At 41.2% G+C, this 23,054-nt stretch overlaps 1 protein-coding gene across 1 annotated transcript in view; it reads right to left on the reverse strand.

Annotated features, from left to right (window-relative positions):
- The window catches only part of LOC145415426 (uncharacterized), a 96,156-nt gene extending 74,790 nt beyond the window's left edge, over positions 1 to 21,366 (reverse strand). Inside the window, exons 1-2 of the mRNA XM_080284706.1 lie at positions 21,238 to 21,366; positions 18,832 to 19,042 (exon numbers count right to left, since the gene is read on the reverse strand). Coding sequence (XP_080140832.1) covers positions 18,832 to 19,042; positions 21,238 to 21,318 — 292 coding nt within the window. The 5' untranslated portion in view covers positions 21,319 to 21,366. The remainder of the gene's footprint in view (positions 1 to 18,831; positions 19,043 to 21,237) is intronic.
- Between the last annotated feature and the right edge of the window lie 1,688 nt (positions 21,367 to 23,054).

Here is a 23,054-nt window from a genome sequence, read left to right on the forward strand (position 1 = left end):
TGATTTGTTTATTATTTCGTATGTTGTTAGTGACACTATAACACACATATATGCAAATTCTATCCAGTTTTGTAGCCCAAAGGTTAAGGAAGCCCATGATATTTTATTGAGAAGGTGAATTTTGAAAAGATACGATGGGTTGCGCATGGTGACAGCACATACGCTCTGGCCCGTAGGCTGAGTACGTTCGTCTTTCGTAACTTTTCCCCAATTATTTTCACACATAGGTTACTCTGCTTTACAAAAGTTTGCATAAGAAATCATCAGCTTGATCAAGCTTTCTTCAGAAATTTAATGCGACCTATACTTTACGGGTATAATGACTGAGAGGATAGCAATGAAATCCACCACATTTTCCCTATCAGAAATATATAGTAAACACACATTTTATACCTTACAATACAAGAGTATAAAGACTAGACAAATAAGCTGGTTACTCACGTCGTCTAGCAGTGTTATAGTGTTACTTAAGAGGAGATGGCATTGCAGAGAGGAGGACAGGCACGATCACAGTCTGTATGTGTGTGTGTGTGTCGTTTTATACAGCCTACTTTGCATGCTTTCTTCTATTTCAAGTTGAGCTTCTGTTTGCAGATAATATGCCTACAGCCGTTACACGAAACAGCGCTTCTGTGTGGTTGATCAGTCATCCTGAATATATAATCACTAGTTGTTGACTTCCTTCTAAGGGTCATGTGCTCAGGCATACCTTTTACCACTATGAAATCCTAAAGAAAACTAAGTCTGACAGTACTTCTGCAGTGACTGCCACTGTTCTTTGTTTATGGGGTTCAGCTAAAGTTCCGAGTTCGATTATCTGCTACTACAAGAAGTTTCTGGGACTAGTTGAGCAACATGAAAAGTGGAAGAAAAATCAATTGAATGACTCAAGAGTCACGCAAATGAAGGAAAATATCTTTTTTGGAGACCATGAAGAACTGTTTTATATCACTAAGAAAAATCCCCACATGTAGATCAAACATGAGGAAGACCAGGCTTTCCTAAACAGTCAGCAGAAAGACTGCATGTAATCGACAATAGCAAGAGTTGACAAGCTGCTCCAAAAATCGTGTGAGGTGAAATGCAGGCGAATGGAGACAGAGCACAAGGAAAAGGAAAAGGCAAGGAAGCTATGGCTCAGACAGTCAGTTCGTTGAAGATTGAGTCCCTTTCTTCTTCATTGTCATCAGAAGTAGAAGATATACCTCTTTTTTTTTTTTTTTTTTTTTTTTTTGTCGCTTTTGAAGGCGTCAACATGCTTGCATGCGTCGGCCTTGGTAACCAAATGGCGGCTCTTCATGCTGCATAATCCATGGCAACCTCCCTGTTCAGTCCCATAACCCTGAGGTCACACTTAATGACCTCATCCCATGTCTTTCTCAGTCTGCCCCTCACAACCCCACCCCCAATAGTAACGCATCTCATCTTCTGCACCCAATTATAATCCCCCATCCTCTCCACATGCCCAAACCATCTCAATCTACCTTTCCTCATCACAACACCAATACACTCCAGTCCCATCCTACCTCTCACCTCTTCCATCGTAAACCCAGCCCCCCCAGGCCTTGCACACACAGACGCACTGCACATCCACCTACTCATTGTCTTTTCTGTACGTTTGAGCCTGCAAATATCCTCTTCCTTTGCTGCCCAGGTCTCACTACCATACAGCATTACACTCCTAACACATGCTACATACAAAGATTCCTTAGCACGTAGAGAGCGTCATCTCAATGTCAGGAGAGGCAACAGCTCCCTGAACTTCTTCCAACCACTTCTCACCTTAGCCACAGAGCTAGCTCCAGCCCCACCTTCAGCACATAACATGCCTCCCAAATAACAAAACTCTTCCACACACTCAAGAGACTCACCTGTAAGTTCAATCCTTTCACACCTGGCAATCTCCATCTGCTCTCCCCGACACGCCACACACATAAAATCATCATTATCTCGCAGTCTACCTCTAATACCACACAACACTGCACAAGATGGAATTACTTCCCACTCCCTTGTGTCAAACTGCACATGGCCATTCTCTCTCTTCTTTGACTGTACTGACACAAACCATAGATATCACTTTTGTTTTATCTGCATTTACCCTTAAGCCCTTGTGCCCCATATCACCTCTACACTTCCTAAATCTTTCCTCCATCTCCCTTTTGCTCTCTGCAATCAACACCAAATCATCAGCATACAAAATCTCCCACGGGAGTCCGATTCTGAAGTCACGTGAGAGGGCTTCAAGTACCATGATAAACAACATGGGACTCAAAACTGATTCCTGATGCACATAAATGTTCACGGAAAACTCTTCACTCAACTCTCCATTCACTCTTACCTGGGTCAGAGCACCCACATAAGTGGCCGTAACCATCCTATCCAGCCACTCCTCTAAGCCAAGATTTCTCATTGCCCACTTCACCACCTCTCTAGGGACTCCTCAAAGGACTTTTCCTAATCAGCAAAAACAAAATACTGATCCCTTTTCTTCCCAATATATTTTTCCTGAAGCATTCGAATAATGAATATGACATCGGTGGTCCCCCTGCCTGGCATAAACCCAAACTGCATCTCATCAATATCACTCTTTGTCTAATCCTACCTTCTACAAATCTCTCCATTATCTTCATTATCTGATCTAAAAGCTTTACACCTCTATAATTTCCTCTTTCCAGGGCACCACCCTTCCCTTTGTACCCATTTACAGTTATGCTCTTCAACCAATCATCTGGGACAACACACTCATATATAATCATATTTATCAGGTTAGTGACTAACCTCACCCCTATATCTCCTGAGGCCTTCAACATTTCGGCAGTCAACCCAGACACACCTGCTGCCTTCCCCACCAGCATCCTACCTATTGCCTCACTCACAGCAGCAGCGTCAAAGGCCAAGGGCCAAACAGTGGATCTGCTGGCTCAAAACCTTCCCAATCTCAGTCAAACTCCTCATTCAACAACCGGCTATAATGCATTCTCCATGCATCTTTTATATCCCCACTGCTCACCACTACCCTTCCATCATCATTCTTCACACACTGCTCACCTATAATATCCCGATTATCCCTCTTCATCTGATTTGCCACCTTAAATATCATTTTTTTTTTCCTTTCCCCATGATTTAGGTTATCAAGTAAAAGTCTTTGTGACTCAGACTTCGCCCTGAATACCTCTCTTCTAGCCCTACACTTGACAGTAATATAAGCTTAATGTTCAGCAAAGGCATGTGATGCACATTGTCGGCCTGTTTGTTGCACTCAGCTATGTCAAGTTTTTTTTTTATGCGAGGAATAAGGAATCAAAGGCCATGAGCATGCAATAAGAATTCCTTCCAAGAGAAAAAACAAAATAGAAGAGGGAGTCAAATTCATGATCCGATCATTTTGAGATGCCTGGACACACTGTGTTTGAAAGACTGGAGATCATACGAAGCAGGAAATACAGACAGAAGGAGACAGTTCCAGAGTTGACCTGTTGCATAAATGAAGGACTGGGAGTAACGGTTAACTCTTGCATTAGAGAGTTGGACAGAAAAGGGATGAGAGTTTGCTGCTAGACGGGTGCTACGCACCCGTTGTAGAGGTGGAGGAATGCATGGAGACAGTACAGAGGAGCAGTGACCATTGAAGTAGCGATAGGAATGAGATAAAGATCCAACAGTATGGCGAAGAGACAGAGGTTGAAAGGACTCAGTAAGAGAAGGAGAGTTAATGAGACGAAAAGCCTTTGACTCCACCCTATTGATAAGAGCTGTCTGTGGGGAGCCTTCCCACACATGAGAGTTGTACTGCACACAGGGGCGGATAAAACCCCTGTATAGAGTCAACAATTGTGCCTTGGGTAAAGAAGGAACGGAGTCGGCTTAGCACACCTATTCTATTGGAAGCAGATTTTACAAGAGATGTAATAGGATCTTTCCAAAATAAGTCCCGAGCAAATGAAACCCCAAGCATGTTCAAGGATGATGCAGGATTAAGCTGAATATTATTAAACATTAGTGGGTATACCTGTGGAAGATTTTGTCGGGTTGATAGGTGTAAGAACAACCAGATTATTTTTACCCCAGTCAGATATACGAGCCAAGTCAGACATTAGGTGTGCCATAGCCTCATTCCTTGTTTGTTGAAGTAACTGCTGAGATGGGTGTTGCAGGAACCGAATGGAAAGGTGAAGGGTGGAGTCATCAGCATATGAGTGGATACGGTTAGATGTACAGCTTAGAAGGTCGTTGATGAATAAAAAGAAGAGTTGGTGATAGGACAGAACCCTGAGGAACACCACTGTTGACAGATCTAGGAGAAGAACAATGGCTGTCTACAACAGCGGCTATTGAACAACCGGAAAAGAAGCTAGCAATGAAGGCAGATAGAAGGATAGAAACCATAAGAGGGCAGCTTACAAATTAAAGATTTATGCAAGACTCGATCAAAAGCATTTGAGATGTCAAGTGCAATGGGAAAGCTTTCGCCAAAGTCCCGAAAGGAGGATGACCAGGAGTCTGAAAGGTAGGTGAGAAGATCGCCAGTGGAGCGTCCCTGACGGAACCCGTACTGATGATCAGAAAGAAGGTTGTGATCAGAAAGATGTCTTAAAATTTTTCGATTAAGAATTGACTCAAAAACTTTTGAAATACAGGATGTTAAAGCAACTGGACGATAGTAGAGGGTTGGGAATGGTTACCCTTCTTTGGGACTGGCTGAAAAAGAGCAAACTTCCAGTAAGAAGGAAAGGTACAAGTTGACAGACAAAGGTGAAAGAGTTTACTTAGGCAGGGTGTAAGCACAGAAGCACAGTTCTTGAGAACAACAGGAGGGACTCCATCAAGCCCATATACCTTGTTAGTATTGAGACCAGTGATAGCAGAAAATAATTAGCTGAAGAAATTTTAATGTCAGCCATGAGGAAGTCAGAGGGGGGAAGTCATGCAGGAACACCAGAATCGTCTAAGGTGGAATTGGAGAAGAAAGTCTGAGCAAAGAGATCTGCTTTATCAGTAGAAGAAATAGCTACAGAACCATCAGAGTAAAAAAGAGGAGGGAAGAATGATGAGGTAAGTTGTTAGAAAGGTTTTTGGCAAGGTGCCAGAAGGAGAGGGAAGAATTCGAGTTGGAGAGTTGAGAGCATTTGGTATGGATGAAATTATTTTTAGCAGAGTAAAGAAGAGACTTAGGACGATTCCGGGCAGAAATGTAAAGATGATGTGATTCAGGGGTGGGTTGGCTCCGGTACCTTTCGTAGGCCCTCTCCTTGCTGTGGACAGCATTAGAACAAGCGTGATTAACCCGCCCCATCCCAACGTTTTCTGGGCAGTGGTACGCCCCAGTCCCGACATTTTTGGACCTTTTTTTTTTTGGCTCAAACATCCGCTTTTGGTGAGAAATATCGAAAATTCATAGAGAAATCGCTCACCTGAGGTTTAAAATACTTGATCCAGGTAGGAGTACCTCCTTACCTTACAGGGTTTTCTATCAGGCTGGCTGCAAAGAAAACGAGTTCTATGGGAGGATAACTATTTTACACCACTCATAAACGATATTTATTTATTTATTTGGTACGAATTTATATGTAGTACAAGAGTATATTGGTTTTCAAACGGTAATATAGGCATTATAAGCATTGTTTCACTCACTAACTCATCACCATTCCTGACCTTTTTTTGCCACATTACCTGACCATCATTTCTGACTGTTTCTTCCTCTAATGTTTGTCCTCCACATTGTCATCGATTGGGGAATCACTCTGGCCCTGAATTTCTTACCGTGGCATAACATGGCTTTCCTGGCCAGGTCACTGATAACAGGTGAATTGCTGAGAAAAGGTCATGCAGAGGGGGGAGGAGGTCATGCTGGGTAAGACATTGTCGCTGCCTGGCATCTTGTAGAGGAAGGTGTCCCGTGCATACATGCCAAAAATCACTTGCGAAAATTGAAAATTGTGCAAATTAGGGACCTTGCAATATTGCCGCATTAATTTACGTCTCCGGGATATGAGTGCACATCATGTGAGGACGTGAATTCACGTCTCCGGGATGGGGCAGGTTAAACCAAGGCTTTCTTGCGTTAGACAAGGGATACGAGAAAGGAATGCATGCTTCCATGCCTGAAAGAATAACCTCCGTAATACGTAAGGCACACTCAGATGGCTCCCAGCCATGGAAGCAATAATCATTCCAGGGAAAATCAAAGAAGTACTGTCTGAGGGGCTCCCAATCCGCAGCTCCAAAGTGCCACAGACGACGTTTCTTTAGAGGGTCCACAGACTGTACCAGAGTGATAGGACAGGTTAAGGTGATAAGGTTGTGATCGGAGGAGTCCAATGGAGAGAAAAGATTAACAGTGTAAACAGAAGGATTAGTTGCAAGGACGAGGTCAAGTATGTTGGCGCTCTCTCCAAGGCGGTCTGGGATACGGGTAGGGTGCTGTACAAGCTGCTCTAGGTCATTAAGGATAGAAAAGATGTAGGCTTGTTCACCAGGTGGATCAGTGAAAGGAGAGGAGAGCCAAAGGTGGTGGTGAACATTGAAATCTCCTAAAACGGAGATTTCAGAGAAAGGAGAAATGGATAGAATGTGTTCAATCGTAGAAGTAAGGTAGTTCAAGAATTTTTGATAGTCAGTAGAATTAGAAGATAAGTAAACAGCACAGATATATTTAGTCAGAGACTGACAGGAAAGCTGAAGCCAGAGTGTAGGGAATTCAGAAGTATCGAGTTCTGGAACACGAGAGCAAGATAAGTTGTTGCATATATACACACAACATCCACCTTTGGCTTTGAAATGAGTATAGAGAAAGTAGGAGGATACAGAAAAGGGTTTTCTGTCACTTGCCTCAGACAGCTGAGTCTCAGTTAGAAAGAGAAGTTGAGGTTTAGAGGAGAAGAGGTGGTGCTCAACAGAGCGAAAGTTAGAGGAAAGGCCGCGAATGTTGCAGAAATGAAGAAATGGTTAGTCAGACAGTTGTTCCAGGCGGCTCAAGTTGTCACCGGGAGAGGGGTGGAAGGTGGGGGCATTTATGGTCCACCCCTCCTGGGGACTCCAAGGCTGAGTGTTGAGTAGCCATGATTTTTTTTTTTTAATTTTGGAAAAGGAAGGGTAATGTGTACTATGCATGTAGTTTGGTGTAGATGGTTAGAGAAATTTGTATTGGAGAGCATGCTGCCCTACTCTCTGTGTTACTGAGACACTGAAAAAGTTCAACAGAGGGGGATGGTCAGGAACTGGTCATGAGGGCTGATGAAACAGGAGCTCCAGCTCTCCCTGTCATCAGTTTTCCATCCACCGTGGGAGTACTGCCCTGCTCGACTGGTGTTACAGTCTACTCATCATCTACAGTCTACTCCTGAAATGAAGCGATGATTTCCAGATATGCTCCCTCAAACGGCCTTGACTTCATGTGCCAGCTCCAGAGTGGCCTGCCTGAGTGAAGCAGCTTGTAAGCGGTATTTGGGCGCATTTCAGATGAGGTGATCGGTTGCGTTTTTCGACGAACGGATCGATTTGTCAAAGAAGAACTTGAAAAAGCCTCCAAAGAAGGACGGCTCTGAAGTGACTTGAAGACAAAAACTTTTTTCCTCAGCAACAGCTGAGTGAGCTTGCAACAGCCAAGACGATGTGCATTTCTGAAGCTCTCTTTCCAGATGGAGATGAAGAACTTGACCGACTTTTACAGAAGATGCCCCAGGAATGGGATGGAGACCCCATCTGCAAACGGTTCTAAGATGCCTATGATAAGATGTCCGTTGTCAATGACTGTTCTGAGAGACTAATTTCTCTTGGGACAAAATTCACCTCGACCCTTACGATGGGCGAGAGACAGAAACAGTACGGTACACCCTGACTGTTGTGAGGCAGCATCAGCATGACATTTTCTGTGCTGTTCGAAGGAGGTTTTCATTCAGTAACTTTCATTGTAAAATATCGGGTTTTTTATTGTGCTAAAATGACTTTTCTATGTCCTTACTATTTATTAACATTAGTTACAAAAACTTCTGTTTTTATGTTCAGTGATCACACTGTCTGTGGCGTAGTGAAATAATATGATGGTAACAAAAAGAAAAAACTGTAGCGACTTTTAATATTAAGCTAGAAAAGTGAAATTTTGCAGATTCGTTTGATTAAAAAAAGGGAACAGAAGCAACTTGTGTTTGTCATGCTATCCTGTTATTTGCATTTTTGGACCACCCTAATACACACACACACACACACACACACACACACACACACACACATATATATATATATATATATATATATATATATATATATATATATATATATATATATACTGTATTATACTGTACGAGGCTTACTCAAACCATCATACCTCATCTTCACTCACCTCATATCTTCCCCACGGTCGAGCTTCTCAAATATTCCACTCTGGCTAATATCACACCACTTTATTTAACATCAAATGAGTTCTTGTTTTTGTGTTTACTTCTCCTGTTTCTGCAGACATATTAGAAAATATTCTTTGTTGTATTCTATGATCTTATTCTAGTGGCTACCTACCAAAATACACTTTACTAAACCTATGCTAAAAAATGTCTTTTACCTATATGATAATCGCTATCTCGATTACTGAAATGTAAAAATGTATATGGAATGGCGTAAGATGAATCTGTGGATTTTATCTTTGTGATAACTGCTAAAGAGTACTTATAGGTTATAAGTCGTGCTCTGAAGAGCGAATGCTCCACGTGCTTGAAGAAACCTCCCCAGTTGTTGAGGTTTCATAACTCGCTCTTAGAACCTGATATTATGACTCCTCCAAAAGTTAAAGAGGCTTTGCGATTAGCTTTGCAATTAGAGTTAATATCTTTTAGCTGATTATGTTTAAAGCTGGGCTTTGCGACCTTTTTGGTGAGACTGCCCCCAAACTTTATATACTTAACACCATTTGCAACTGCGCTATTCACACATAGTAATTGCTACCAGTGCTGGGAACGCTGCTGATAAAAAGTAGCGGTGCTCCCATTCCCGTTACTAGTCGATAAAGTAGTGGCGTTACTGGTTTCGCTACTTGATACGAAATGTAGCGGCGCTCCCGCTACTTTGGATAAAAAAAAGGTACACAAAGGAAAGGTTAACAAAATTCTGTGATACAGCAATACACTAGATACTGTTTTGATATTCGTCAGTCTGGGTGGTTATGTTGTGTACCAGTAATGTCAGTATATACTTATACTGAAAAAAATAAAAACCATATACATGTCGGTGTCAATGAAGCTTAGAGCCGAAGGTACAGGAAAAAGCTATTTACTGTATAATGTAACAAATGTTCTTTTACACTGTTACCTAGTATACCTACTGAAAGTAACATACGTAAATAAAAGGCAAAAAAAAATGTGGCCTACCATTGATACATATTATATAGATTTATTATATTTTCAATGATACCTATTGAAGATATGTACGAAAACGAAAGTAAAAATGAACTGAGGCTTTCTTTTAAAGGCTATTTATACACTAGCATTTTTTTTCCATTACTTTAAACTGAAAGTAACACACTGTTACGAAATAATAACAGTAAGAATTAATCTGAAAGAGAGAGTGAGGGAGAGAGCGGGAGTTAGAGACGGGGATAGTTAGGTGTGTGTGTGTGTGTGTGTGTGTGTGTGTGTGTGTGTGTGTGTGCGAAGCAAAGGCGCAAATTGCAAGTTCAATATTCTAGTCAGTACAGGTGTCAGGTTTCATAAAAGGAATTAAAGTGCAAAGAAATTTTGAAAAATAACAGTCTGCTGACCACGGCAGAATAAACTGAGATTGAGTAGTCTGGCTCGCACTCAGTCCCCGATGCTGCTCGCCAAGCTGCCAGTTACTTAATCTAAATTATCAATAATTAACTAGCAAATTCCTGTCTAATTATTGTACATTACTAATAAAAAATAATTAATAAATTACTGATGTAATGTAGAACAAACATCATTAATTGGTAGAATTGACGAAAGTATTATTTTTCATCATAAGTACATACAACCAAACCGTCGGCATAACTGTATGTATTCACCGACTCAGGACCTGTATTCGTCGCGTGAGTAGCGAAGAGCGCGGTAACGCGTGAGTACAGCCCAAAAGTAGCGGCGCTCTCAGTTCCGCTACTGGCTAAAAAAAAAGTAATGGCGTTATCACCATCGCTATTAAAATAGTAGCGGCGCTATGTAGCATCGCTACTAATAGCAATGCTATTCCCAGCTTTAATTGCTACCATGAATACTGATAATCATTAATTATGGTAATAATCATCTAAGTTCCAAACTAATTTATTTTGTCTGTTACATAGTGCTTTCAGTCATTTCATCGCATATCTGTATCTTCTTTCATAATGTATTTTGGAAATCACAAAGGAACTTATCATCACTGAATTCTGTACATATTAATGGTTCACTTCTGTATATTATTCAGCTCTGTGTATTATGTATTAGCAGTCATAGTGGATAATGTTAGCACTGGCAATGTAGGGAACCGTACCCTATCTTCTAGTGATGGGAGGTGAGCAACATGGAAGCTGGGAAGGTGGCTGAAGGCTCCAAACCGTGTGCCCAAGAATTTCAGAAATAACTTCCTAAGCCAAGAATTGTACTAAGATTCAAATCGAGCTGCAAAACACATGGACGTATTATACAGTCTGGTTTCGTCACACGACTATTCATTATGTGATCGTATATGGCTGGTCATTGTGATAAATTATTAGAATGACATTTCAAAATCTATACTCTTTTACAGAATAACGTAAGAAAAATTGGTAGCAATTTCGCTAGAACGATATTTTCAATGGCCATTTCAGATAATCTCGTGCAGACACAGTGAAGCATGCAACCTGACAGTCAGCTGTCAGAGCCAGATGGGCGCCCAGTGTTTATATTAGCTGTGACTGTCTGCCTTCATTCTGTTTTGTGCATGAAAGGCCACAGAAGCACCATTGCCATCACCAAACAACAATGCAAATGCTTAACAAATAGTTCAATGTGCGATATTTTGTGAAGTGATACCTTTCTGTGTGTGAAATACTAACACTTGTGAAGTGAACATCTTGTCAACCTTACACACCCAGCTTCCCCATAACAGGGCCTCCAATCAGCTGACTGAGGAATGATGGCCGTCCAGTGATCACATGCACTGTGATCGTCTGCCTATCATTCAATTTTGTGCATGAAAGGCCACTGAAACATCATTGCTATCGGCAAAAAACACTACAAGCACCTAATAAATAGTGCAGTGTGCAATGTTAAGTGATACCTTTTTGTGTATGAAATATTAAAACCTGTGACTTGGTAATTGTGTCAACATTGTGTAACCAGGATAAAAAAAACCCACACTGGTAGATGAAAAAGATATATTTCCAAACAGTCTTGGTGACAGCTGTCACCCTCTTCAGTGGATCTACAGACCAAGACTGATACATTCAGTTACTGGGAAGCTGCTTATATGCAAAGTAACCACACCTGTTTTTTTTTTTTTTTTTTTTTTTCCAATCACACCAGATGTGACCTCACCTGACACTCACTCCACACTGTCCCCGACCTGAGTGTGGGATTACAAAGGGTGGCAAGGGGTGTCCAGTGTGGGTTTTTGTATCCTATATCATGTTCATGATAGTGTGACTCTTCAGTCATTGTGCACCCAGCTTCCTCATGAAGTGGCCCTCCATTCATCTGACTGAGGCAAAATGGCCACACAGTGTTTACATTCGCCATGACTGTCTGCCTTTCATTCAGTTTTATGCATGAAAGGCCACTGAAACACCACTGCTATCACCAGATATCAGTGCAAGTGCTTAACAAAAAATTAAGTGTGTGATATTAAGAGAAGTGAGACCATTTTGTGTGGAGTAATTGTCCAAGCCATCCACCAGCCTCAGAGGAGGAGATTTGATGGCAACTCGTGCTGGCGTAGGACAAACTGCAGGTGGGTGGGAGAGGTTTTTTGTGGCAATTTTAGGTTTTGTAGTTGAGATCACCCTCCCTAATCCTATGGAACTCATGTTATATCGACCTCGCTATGCAGCAAATTGTTATGTGATAGGTTTTCCCATGATGGAACCATATCACAAAATGAGACAATACTGTTTAATCATCCTGAAGACTCCCACAGAAAAGGATCAAAAGCACCATTCACCAACCACTTTGATACGATGACAATTATGAGACGTTATTCGTGCTTCTGCTGGGTGATTTCATTCTGGCTGAGGATGGATCTCTCATTAAAAAGAATAAAAGGTTATGACATTGTTAACTGTGATGATATTTTTTTATTATTTTACCGATAACTGTTCTTTGGATCTGTGAGTTAAAAGTCTCATCTGTACTCCTCTCACTAATGATCTATGAAGTTCGTGCCATACTTAAGTCCTGTATACAGTACATTAGCCCTTAGCCAGCAGCAGCAGGTGCTGAAAAGCACCCCTCAAAAAAAAAAAAATCGTCTCTATATAGATGCCCCCAATCACAGGATTCGAGCATAAAACAGTTACACAACATAATGTAGGGTTTTCACAAAATCTATACATAGACTGTACCACATGTAAGGTTTCAACATAATTTACTCTGCAGCAGTGTGTAACAGTTGCTATATTTCATTAACATAGCACAAAGTGTGTTCCAAACATCTGGCTGGTGGAGTGGTATGAGTAGATTGTAGGATTCTTTACTATGCCTTGTTAACCTCTCTGTTGCCGCCGGCGTCAAATGACGTTTTATTGTAGTGTGGTCATTCGAGCGTGCCTTTATAAAAAACGTTGAAAATTTTGGGGATGTAAACGAACGTTCTGAACGTCTTGAAACAGACCTACACTGCACTCCCATACACCCCATCAATCTTTTCAGAGCCTGCTGCTGTGATGATTGAATTTCGTATTTTTTTGCTCGTGGCCATGCTGAAACACATACAAACATATCCATTATCTCGACCCAGATGAAAATATCATCTTTCTCCCTTACAAAACGCACACAACCACCCAGTTTACGATTATAAATAAATCAGGAAAACAAAATAGACAAGAAATTAAGAGAAAAATGCATTCTTGTTTCAGTAGCTTTACCTACTTGCTTAGGTTTGTTGCACTGGTTTGGATCATTCGATGCAGTACGACTTGTAGAAAACTTGTGGGAAATGAACGAAAATCTTGGACATGAGACTAACCTTCACTTCGCACTCCCACACCTCATTTGTCAGCCCACCACCTGCTGGCGTGACGAGTGGATGTACGATTTTTTTTTTGTTTTTTTTGCTCATGGCCATGCATAAACATACATAGATTAACCATACACAGTTACAACCATTATCTTGACCAAGACAGAAATTATCATCTTTCTCCTCCCTTGCGAAACACACACAACCACCCTGTTTACGACTGTCAATAAATACAGGTATAAACAAAAGAGACATGAAAATAAAAGAAAAATGCACTTTTGTTTGGTATCTTTACCAATTTTCTCAAGTTTGCTGTACTGTTTTGGATCATTTTACATATTCTTTGCCTTCCACAAGCATAACAGAAAAGTTTTCCTTGTTCACGTGATGCTTTAGTGGGTGGAAAGGCCTCCCTTCCCTTCCCTTCCAGTTAATAATCAGCTTTGGTGCTAATGGCAGGTCGTCTCCCATTTCAGTCCACACTGTCCAGCTTGTACACTCAAGGGATGACGTTTATCTCGTTTAGGTCTGAAAATAGAAACTCTCGCCTCACTTTTCCAACGAACTTCACCACCCAGACTACAAAAATAAGTCGATACTACCATAAACACAACACCGAAAAATGCAAAATAAATTCATATATATATATATATATATATATATATATATATATATATATATATATATATATATATATGCACTAACAAACTTGAAAATACACATATATAGTTATTTCACACCATTTCAGTACCACTGACAAAGTTTTTTGGTACACACACACACACACACACACACACACACACACACACACACACACACATACTTTGTGCAATGTTGAGCCACTGCAATACCAACGTGTACCAGTATTGGCTGCCTAAATTTACGCAACTTCGCGTTCGAGTGCACGTCACAGGATGAGTCTAGGAAGCTAAGATTTGCACTATCAGGTGAGTCTGAACTTCCTTATGACAAGAAAAAAATCGATTTTCGAAACTTCGAAAAATGGCTGCAGGGTCGGCCTGTGAGGCCTGACAAATTCCAAACGGACAGCCACAGAGGGGTTAAATGACCAAATCTAAAAAGGTATACATCTCCCCAACACTAGTTTCCTTTCACATCAGATCTCTATTGTCTCATATTTTCCCATTCCTTGACTTTTCTTCACAGACCTTGGCAGCATGTTTCTTTGTTTCTCACAGTATAGCCTATGTTCAATTATATCCCTGTCTACAAAAGACAAAAATCTCCAGTGGGTTCTGAGGATTTTCCAAAACTACTTTGACCCCTGTGTCTCCAGTAAATGACAATTGTCTTCCCAGTGATTCTCAAAGTATGGGTCGCGACCCAATGGTGGGTCACGAGAGGAATTTTGATGGGTCGCAGGTACATAGAATAGACCTAATGCTTTTAATGTAGGCCTTTCTTTTAATGTATTTAAAATTGTAATTATCCTTAATACACTATTAGTATATTCTTAATAACTACGATAGGCTAAAACTGGTTACTCTCTTTTTTACCCTGTGGGTTGTCAGGAGATGAAAACAGGGAAAGCTGCAGGTATGGATGGGTGTGCTGTGGAATGCCTGAAGGGTGGTGGAGTGACTATTGTTGACTGGTTAGTAAGATTGTTGAATGTGTGCTTTGAGAAAGGTATGGTGCCAATTGACTGGGCAAGTGCTTGTGTGGTCCCGTTGTATAAAGGCAAGGGTGATAAGTATGAATGTACTAGCTTTAGGGGTATAAGTCTGTTGAGTGTTGTAGGTAAGGTGTATGGTAGAGTGTTAATTATGAGAGTTAGAGAGGGTACAGTGGGAGTGATTAGTGATGAGCAGTGTGGCTTTAGGAGAGGGAGGGGATGCGTTGATCAGGTGTTTGCTGTGAGACAAGTGTGTGAAAAGTATTTAGCAAAAGGCAAGGATGTGTTTTGGGCATTTATGGATTTAGAGAAAGCGTATGATAGAATTGATAGGGAGGCTTTGTGGACTGTTTTAAGATTGTATGGACTTGATGGTAGGTTACTAAAAGGGGTGAAAAGTTTTTATGTAAATAGTAGAGCATGTGTAAGAGTGGGAAATGCTGTGAGTGATTGGTTTCCTATGATAGTGGGGCTGCGACAGGGATGTGTGATGTCACCTTGGTTGTTTAATATTTACATGGATGGTGTTGTAAGGGAGGTGAATGCAAGAGTTTTAGGTGGTCTGAGTCTAGTAAATGTTGATGGTGGAGATTGGAATCTGAAGCAGCTGCTGTTTGCAGATGATACTGCACTGGTGACTGATTCAGAGGAGAGATTGAGACAGTTGGTAGAGGAGTTTGGAAGGGTGTGTGAAAGGAGGAATTTGAAAGTAAATGAGAATAAGAGTAAAGTGATGAAGTGTACGAGGTTGATAGATGGTAGGGGGATGAATATAGTTTTGAATGGTGAGTTGCTTGAGGAGGTAGATTGTTTTAAATATCTAGGGTCACATGTTGCTGTGGATGGAAGAATAGATGCAGAAGTGAAGTTTAGAATAAATGAAGTAGGAAAGGTGCTGGGAGGAATGAAAAAAGTGTTTAAATGTCGTTCGCTTAGAATGGATGTAAAGAGAAGGCTGTATGAGGGTGTTGTGGTACTGACTGCATTATATGGGGCTGAAACATGGAATATGGGTGTAGCAGAGAGGAAAAGTTTGAATGTAATGGAGATGAGGTGTCTGAGGAGTATGTGTGGAGTGACGCGTATGGATCGGGTGCGAAATGATGAAGTGCGAAGGAGAACTGGATTTGTTCAGGAGATGGCTGGTAGAGTTGAGCAGAGGGTGTTGCGATGGTTTGGGCATATGGAGAGAATGGATAATGAGCGATTGGTGAAAAAGATAACTAGATCTGATGTGAGAGGTGTAAGGCTGAGAGGAAGACCACGAATAGGATGGATGGATAGTGTGAAGAGAGCGCTGGATGCGAGAGGGATGTCTGTTGAGCAAGGAAGAGTGGCTGTGCGTGACAGAAATAAATGGAGAGAAATTGTGAATAAATAAGTGATGACGCAGCCCTGAGGGGATATTCTCCCGCATTTGGTCTGATCAGCTAGTCAGGTCAGGTGCGGGTAAGGGGATGGGTATGTTATGATGTGGCAGGGGTAAACCAGCTCTGCTGTCGGGCCCTGCTGTGGATGTCACTGATTGCATTGCGCAGTTGACCCTTGTGCGGTGTGGTGTGGTGAGGATCTGTCCGTTCTCCCCTTTGGGGCTAAGATGTGAATGAATGTGTTTAAATGGATGAGTAAATGGAGAGTGTGTCGTCCTGTCTCGGCTACCTCCCTTTCCTTGGGGGAAGCAGCCTAGGTATATAGATAGATAGATGGGGTTGTCACGAATCAAATTCGCGACATTTTCCTTTTGTGAGAAACCACGAACTATTAGTGAAAAACTCACTGTGTATCGCTCAGTTAACCGTTTCTCTCTCCATTTCGGTGGTATACTTTTCAAAACATTCGTCACTGTTTCAAAAGTGACCGATCTAATGCAAGTCATTGAGTGCTCTACTGAACGATATTATTGTTTCTTTATTGTTCGCCCCTGCCTGCCTCGACCGTTAAAAAAATGCAGCCATAGCGCTCCCTTTCTTTCCCACGAGTTAGTCAAGTGTCTGTCGTGACTGAGTGAGGTTGTGTGCTCCAGCAGTGAGAGTAGTGAGAGGTAAGCTAGCACCCAGACTCCACTAGACTACAGTTCTCCAGGCTCCCACCCTTCTTGGTGATACACCACATTCATTGACCAGTATTTCCTTTGTATTTTCCTAGGTTTAAGAGTTTAGTTAAGTGTGCTGTTTCCTCACATGCTGGCCGGCTGCGCCGCATGTTGTTTTTTTTTAGGCGTAAGAATTTAGCTCTTGAGTGAGTATGATCTCTTTATTTGAATTCATTTTGAGATGTAACGTTAAATTTATTTTTGTAATCAATAAATTTAACAGTTCTTTTTCTTGAGCTTAATGTAATGTAAAGTCGTGTTTCACTTCTCCACAGTTAAGCTTATTTCCCTTATAGCTCCTAGCTTGCATAAACGTTTGCCATTCATAACTGGTACTTAGGCCAGTCTTGTTGTATTAAGCTTAAAATCCGTTGTGCCTTCTAGGAGTTAAGCATCAGCAAGAACCTGATATCATTAATAGTATTAGTTATTTATTGTCAGGGGTGAAGTAACTTTCTCCAGAGGCTAACAGTACTAATAATCAGCATAATTGAGTAATTATTTTCTGCTGTGTACTGCTGAGAAAGTTTATAAATTTTCGTTCTGAGAGTCCGGCGAAGCAAGCCGGTATAAAGTAATCATTGCTTGATTTAGCAAGACAATTCATTGTCCCTGCTCTTCAGTACTATTGAACATTATCATTTAATATTCGCAATTATTTAAAAACCCCTTGACATGGGTCTCAAAGTCTTGAAATATTCCAAACAGGGTCACCAACAAAAAAGCTTCAGAACTGCAGTATTAACTGGAGAATGACCCAACCACCCATCATTGCCATCAACTTCTGCACTTAACAGATTATCATCTGGCCCCACTGCAATCGCAAGTTGTTTCCTTACCACTATCAGTGTCATTACCATGACAATCTGATGTAGAATCACTACTAATATCAATGAAATAATTATCCAAATCCTGATCTAGAATGTTTTATCTCATCATCACTAATGTTCCTCCTTGTTTGGGACAAGATATCTATACAATATCCATATATCAAATGAAAATTAGAAACTGAAGTCTGTGGGAGAAACAAAGGAGCGTTGCACCCCCTTTCGTAGCTGGGAACAGACTGATGAGCCACTGAGTGAGCAACCTTATTATAATGCACCTGCGACCCTTATGTTGTCAGTTACGGATATTTAGGCTCAAGGGCACTTACACATTGCCGACTATATATAGTTTCCACCAGGATGTACAGGGGACAATTTTGGGGAAGTGTCTGTATAGTCTCCACACAATTTTTCAGTAGATTTTGCACCGTCTATAATAATTATATAGTTCCGCCACTGGCTAAGGGTTTGAGGTTATCAATACACCCCATTCAATATTCTTGCAGCCTCTGTACTCTATTCTCTATTCTGTACACAGACCCTCACAGCTATGGCCACTTTACTTTCTTAAATCACTCTACTAAAAATTTTCTTCTCAGTATTTGCATCCTTGTTTTCTCATTCAAGTAAAGTAAAGGAGTATATTATGTGGTCAGATGGAACTGGCATGATATTCAGTGGAGAAGTAGAGTTCTTGGTTCCTTGACTACTTGCTGTTTGTGAAATATCAGTGAACATTAGTAATTCCATGCTGCTCACAGGCATCCACAAATTTTCTAACAGTCTCCAGAGATGTTAGTCATTATTAACACATATACAGTATACAGTTGTAAAAACATGGCAAACCCCAAAAGAGGTACATATATAAGATAGTTTAGATAATGGTAATGAGATGCAGTTTAACTGAGAAAAGGATTACATACGGTATTAAAGAGATAGTGAAGGTAGGTGCAGGGTCAAAAATGGTTCTAGAAGCAACTCATTAATGATAAGAAAGACCGTGTAGATGTCGCATAGAGAATTCGTGATGATCCAACACTCTTCTTGAAAAAACATGAAAAAGAGCTAGTACAACAATAACTCGGAGAAAATCGATGAAAGTGTGTCTGGTAATGAATGAGGACCCTATGGAAAAAGTGGCCTACCTACAACTTTGAGGAAGACAGTGAAGGTGCGTATAGGCTTGGTGGTGATCTGACACTCGTAGTTGCCCTGGTCCCTCAGTTGTACCGACTTGATCCTTAGCGTCCATTCTGAGCTGGCCTCCTGGTGCAGTGCCTCAAACCTCAGGTCTGTGGTGTATGTGTACCGACCCACCGTAAGAATATGCAGGTCATGTCCCCGAAGCCATGTTACCTAAGAGAACATAAGGAATGCATGATAATATGGTATATGTATACTGATCCACTGTCAGGATGTGCAGATTACCCACTCGCAGTCATATCACCTCAGTATATGTGTAGGAACAGTTTAAGGATTTGAATTTCATTAAATCAGGCTTTACTGATCTACCAGAAGACCCGCCGACATGTCGTAAAAATACCCCCGCTAATACCAATACACCAGTCCTGTATGAGACAGCCCTAGCATGTATTCAATATGGACGGTGGGTGTTAGCGCCGAAGTGGTGACATGTAGAGGTGTATGGTATGTAGGAGGACTGCTGGGCCTTGATAGCAGGCTGTGAAGCCTATGCCCAGAGTCGGACACATAAAAAAAAAGAAAAAAAAAAAAAGAAAACCTGTGGCATTATGTTGCAGCCTATGATCACTGGCCTACAGTCAGGATGTCAGGACTCCATATTATAATAAAAGTCATAGCATGATAGATAGATAGATAGATAGACAGTGTAATAGATAGGAACATCAGCCAAGGTGTGGGAATAGGAAATGTGTCAGCGAGAGTCAACCAAAGGAAATGTGTTTGCGATTTCAGTGGGAAAGGAAATGTGTCTGCATTTCTGTAAGGAACGCCAGGCGTGCACTATGTCACCGGAAACGCTACATACACACATTCACACGGGCTTCTCGAACATTCACATGAGTCTTGCACATGTGACACTAGCCCTCCTTGGGAAGGATGAAGGAGTTAGAGAGCAGAAAGGGCTAGCCATAGAACTGAAAGGTTGTGGAGAGAGGAGGAGAGAAGAGGAGTCCAACGAGACTTAGCTAGTAAATTATGTTCCTGTGTAATATATACACTGCTCAGCTTAAACTCTTCCTTGAAGATAATAAACTACGATCAACTCCCTTTGACTAGAGCGATGTCAGGACTCCATTTTCCTGGGATGGGGACGGATGCTGGCAGGGGTGGATCAAATACAATTGTAGTTGTATTTGAGTTGTATTTAAATACATTTTCAATGTATCTGTATTTGTAATTGTATTTTGGCACCTAAAAGAAAAAGTATTTTGTATTTGTCTTTGTATTTCGAATTTAAATGCTGCGCCACTTTTGTCCGACTCACTGACTTAGATCACAGGTTCAGATCGAACATCAACGTGCATCTGGGCAGACTTGTAGCCGTACCTCCCGAGTCCCGAGTCCCGTGAGCTCTTGAGTTTTCCTATATTGTCACCAGGGGTGGATCAGATACAAATATATTTATATTTGAATTATATTTACATACGTTTTCAATGTATTTGTATTTGTAATTGTATTTTGGCACCCAGAAGAAAAAGTATTTGTATTTGTATTTGTATTTTTGCATCATAATGTCACAAGTAATTGTATTTGTATTTCACCTCTTAAAAATCAGTATATATTTGATCCAACACTGGATGCTGGCCACACATCTACACTGCTTCTGATGCACATTCTACGTGATGAATTGCAGACGTACTCCTGACAAGGATGCATAGGTCACTACCCTGCAGTACATCACTTGAGATTAAATATGCTGGGCAAGCATGATAGTCTGGTGCACATAAACTGACCAATCGTAAGCATAAGCAGGTCGTGTCCCAGCTGCCACGTCACCTAAGAATTTGTATGGCATGTATGGTAACATGATATACGTGCACTGACACACAATTAGGATAGTTAGGTCCTGCCTGGCAGCTGCGTTACCGAGAAGAACACCGGACGTAGATTGTTAATCATATTTGTTGCTAACAGATTTTTTTTTTCCTAATTAACGGCTCTAGAAGATAAAGTACACATCTAGTTTGAATATTATGTCCTACCTTCCCTTCTCCATCATCCCTTTCCTGCACAACCTCTTCTTTCGTTTTTCCATTTATCATGATTCCTTCCTTCTTTTATTGCCTCTTCAGATCAATATCTCTCTGTTCAGTAACCCTCCCCTCCCTTTACTCACACCTCGTCTTCCTAAGAACACTCTTGGTTGTGTTCTGTTTCCTTTCCTTTATAGAGTTCGCTCTCTATTGTCTTTCTTCACCATCTATACTAAACCATTCTTTCTACATCACATCATTCTCAGAAATCATCACTCGTTCCAAAAAGCCACCTATCCTTCTATCATAATCCCTCCTATATCGTTTCCATCCCTACCTTCAGTTTCATCTCCCATCCCACTCATCCCGTCTTACCGATTTATCACTTTTGGCTGCGTGCACAATACATGTCAGAGTGGCTGTCTTTCCCAGGTAGGCTGTGTATGACGACACCATTAGGGCGTCAAAATAAGGTTCTTCTTCCTCGAAGTCTTGTTCTCTCTCGACCTTTAAATCGACAACATTCTCGCCCATGGTCTCCCAGTCCTCCTGCTCGCCATCCACTAGCGTCTCCAACAACCTGGTGCTGTTGACTAGGGAGAGGTCTGTGGGGTCTGCTAGTGGATATGCGGCTTCTACATCTTCAGGTCTACCTCTGACACACACGGCAAGTACGACTGGCTTGGGAATGAGAGAAGGGTATTAGTAAAGAGGAATAAGAAATTGTTATATAATGATGGGATATAAGAAGAATTACTAGTAAAAGGAAATATGAAATGAATGTTAGAATGGAATCTGTACCCATTACGAAGTTCTTCTTGAGTGTGTGAGAAAGAACATCCTTAAACGTTAAAGTCTCTTAAATTAATTAAAATTGCTCTGTGAATAGGTTTGGGTTATCTCAGTTTTACGTGCCTATTATAGAAAACGTCAAAATTATAATTACAACTTATATAATCATTAATATGCGGTGCCATACGAAGTGTGGCAAGAATTCAGAAACCATCATTTGCAACAGCCAGAAAGAAACCGATATAGTCCAGTGGAGGGTGTCATATGTTGTGTACATGACCTGGAAAAGTTTATAAGTACAAGGTTTTGTGATAGACTCATGATCTAAAAGTGTATTAAGGATAATTCAGCTTGGATGCCACCTTGGCAACCTTGGGCATTTTTTTGTAATTAGCAAAATTAGCTACCGTAATTAGCTTATATCTAAAATTGGGTTAAATGTCATTTCTGACCCAGGAAGGCTAAAATTATGGGTAATACCTCTTTCCTATGGTAATTTGGGATAAGAAATTCATATCTGACACTAATTTATACATATCACCATCGCAGCCCTCTCATATGCAAGATGGTTGCCCCTAATTTGCATATCTTATCTATCTATCTATCTATTGCCAGACGCCTCAATCCCGTTTGGGGTGGCTACAAACAAATCGCCTCCACTTCGTCCTGTCCCCCGCCATTTCACTGCCCTGCTCCCAACTCACACACCCCTCTCTCATATACCTCTCCATCCCATCCCTTCATCTCATCCTCGGCCTTCCCCTCCCTCTTCCCCCCTCCACCTCACTCACATACACTCTCTTCGTCAGTCTTTCACCCTCCATCCTCTCCACATGGCTAAACCACCTCAGTGTGTTCCTCATAACACTTCCCATCACATCCACATCCACACCACAACGCTCCTTCATATCCTCATTCGTCAGCCTGTCTCTCCATGTGACTCCACAGGCTCCTCTTAAATAACTCATTTCCACTGCTCTCACTCTTGACTTGTATCCTTCCAACAATGTCCAAGCTTCACTTCCATACGTTAGAGTTGGTATCACAATACTGTCATGTAGTACCTTTTTCACTTCCATGCTCACTTCCCTGTTTCTTATCACTGCTTTCAAAGAACCAGAAACCGTTCTTCCCTGCTGTACCCTTTCAAGCACTTCACCCTCCAAACCTCCATCCTTACTCATCACACTACCCAAGTACTTAAACGTACTCACATTTTCTAATTCCTCACCATCCAACCTCGCTGTACATTCACAGACTTCACCTCTCTCACAGAACATCACTTTACTCTTCCCTACATTCACCTTTAGATTCCGTTTCTTGCACACTCTCCCAAACTCCGAAGTCTCAAATTGTGTCACAAAAGCTAGAATCTCGTACTACTACTTTTCTGCGTTGAG

This window comes from Coenobita brevimanus, chromosome 102 (assembly GCF_032717465.1).
Source record: "Coenobita brevimanus isolate Jiangsu-jjx chromosome 102, ASM3271746v2, whole genome shotgun sequence".
Classification (NCBI taxonomy): Eukaryota; Metazoa; Arthropoda; class Malacostraca; order Decapoda; family Coenobitidae; genus Coenobita; species Coenobita brevimanus.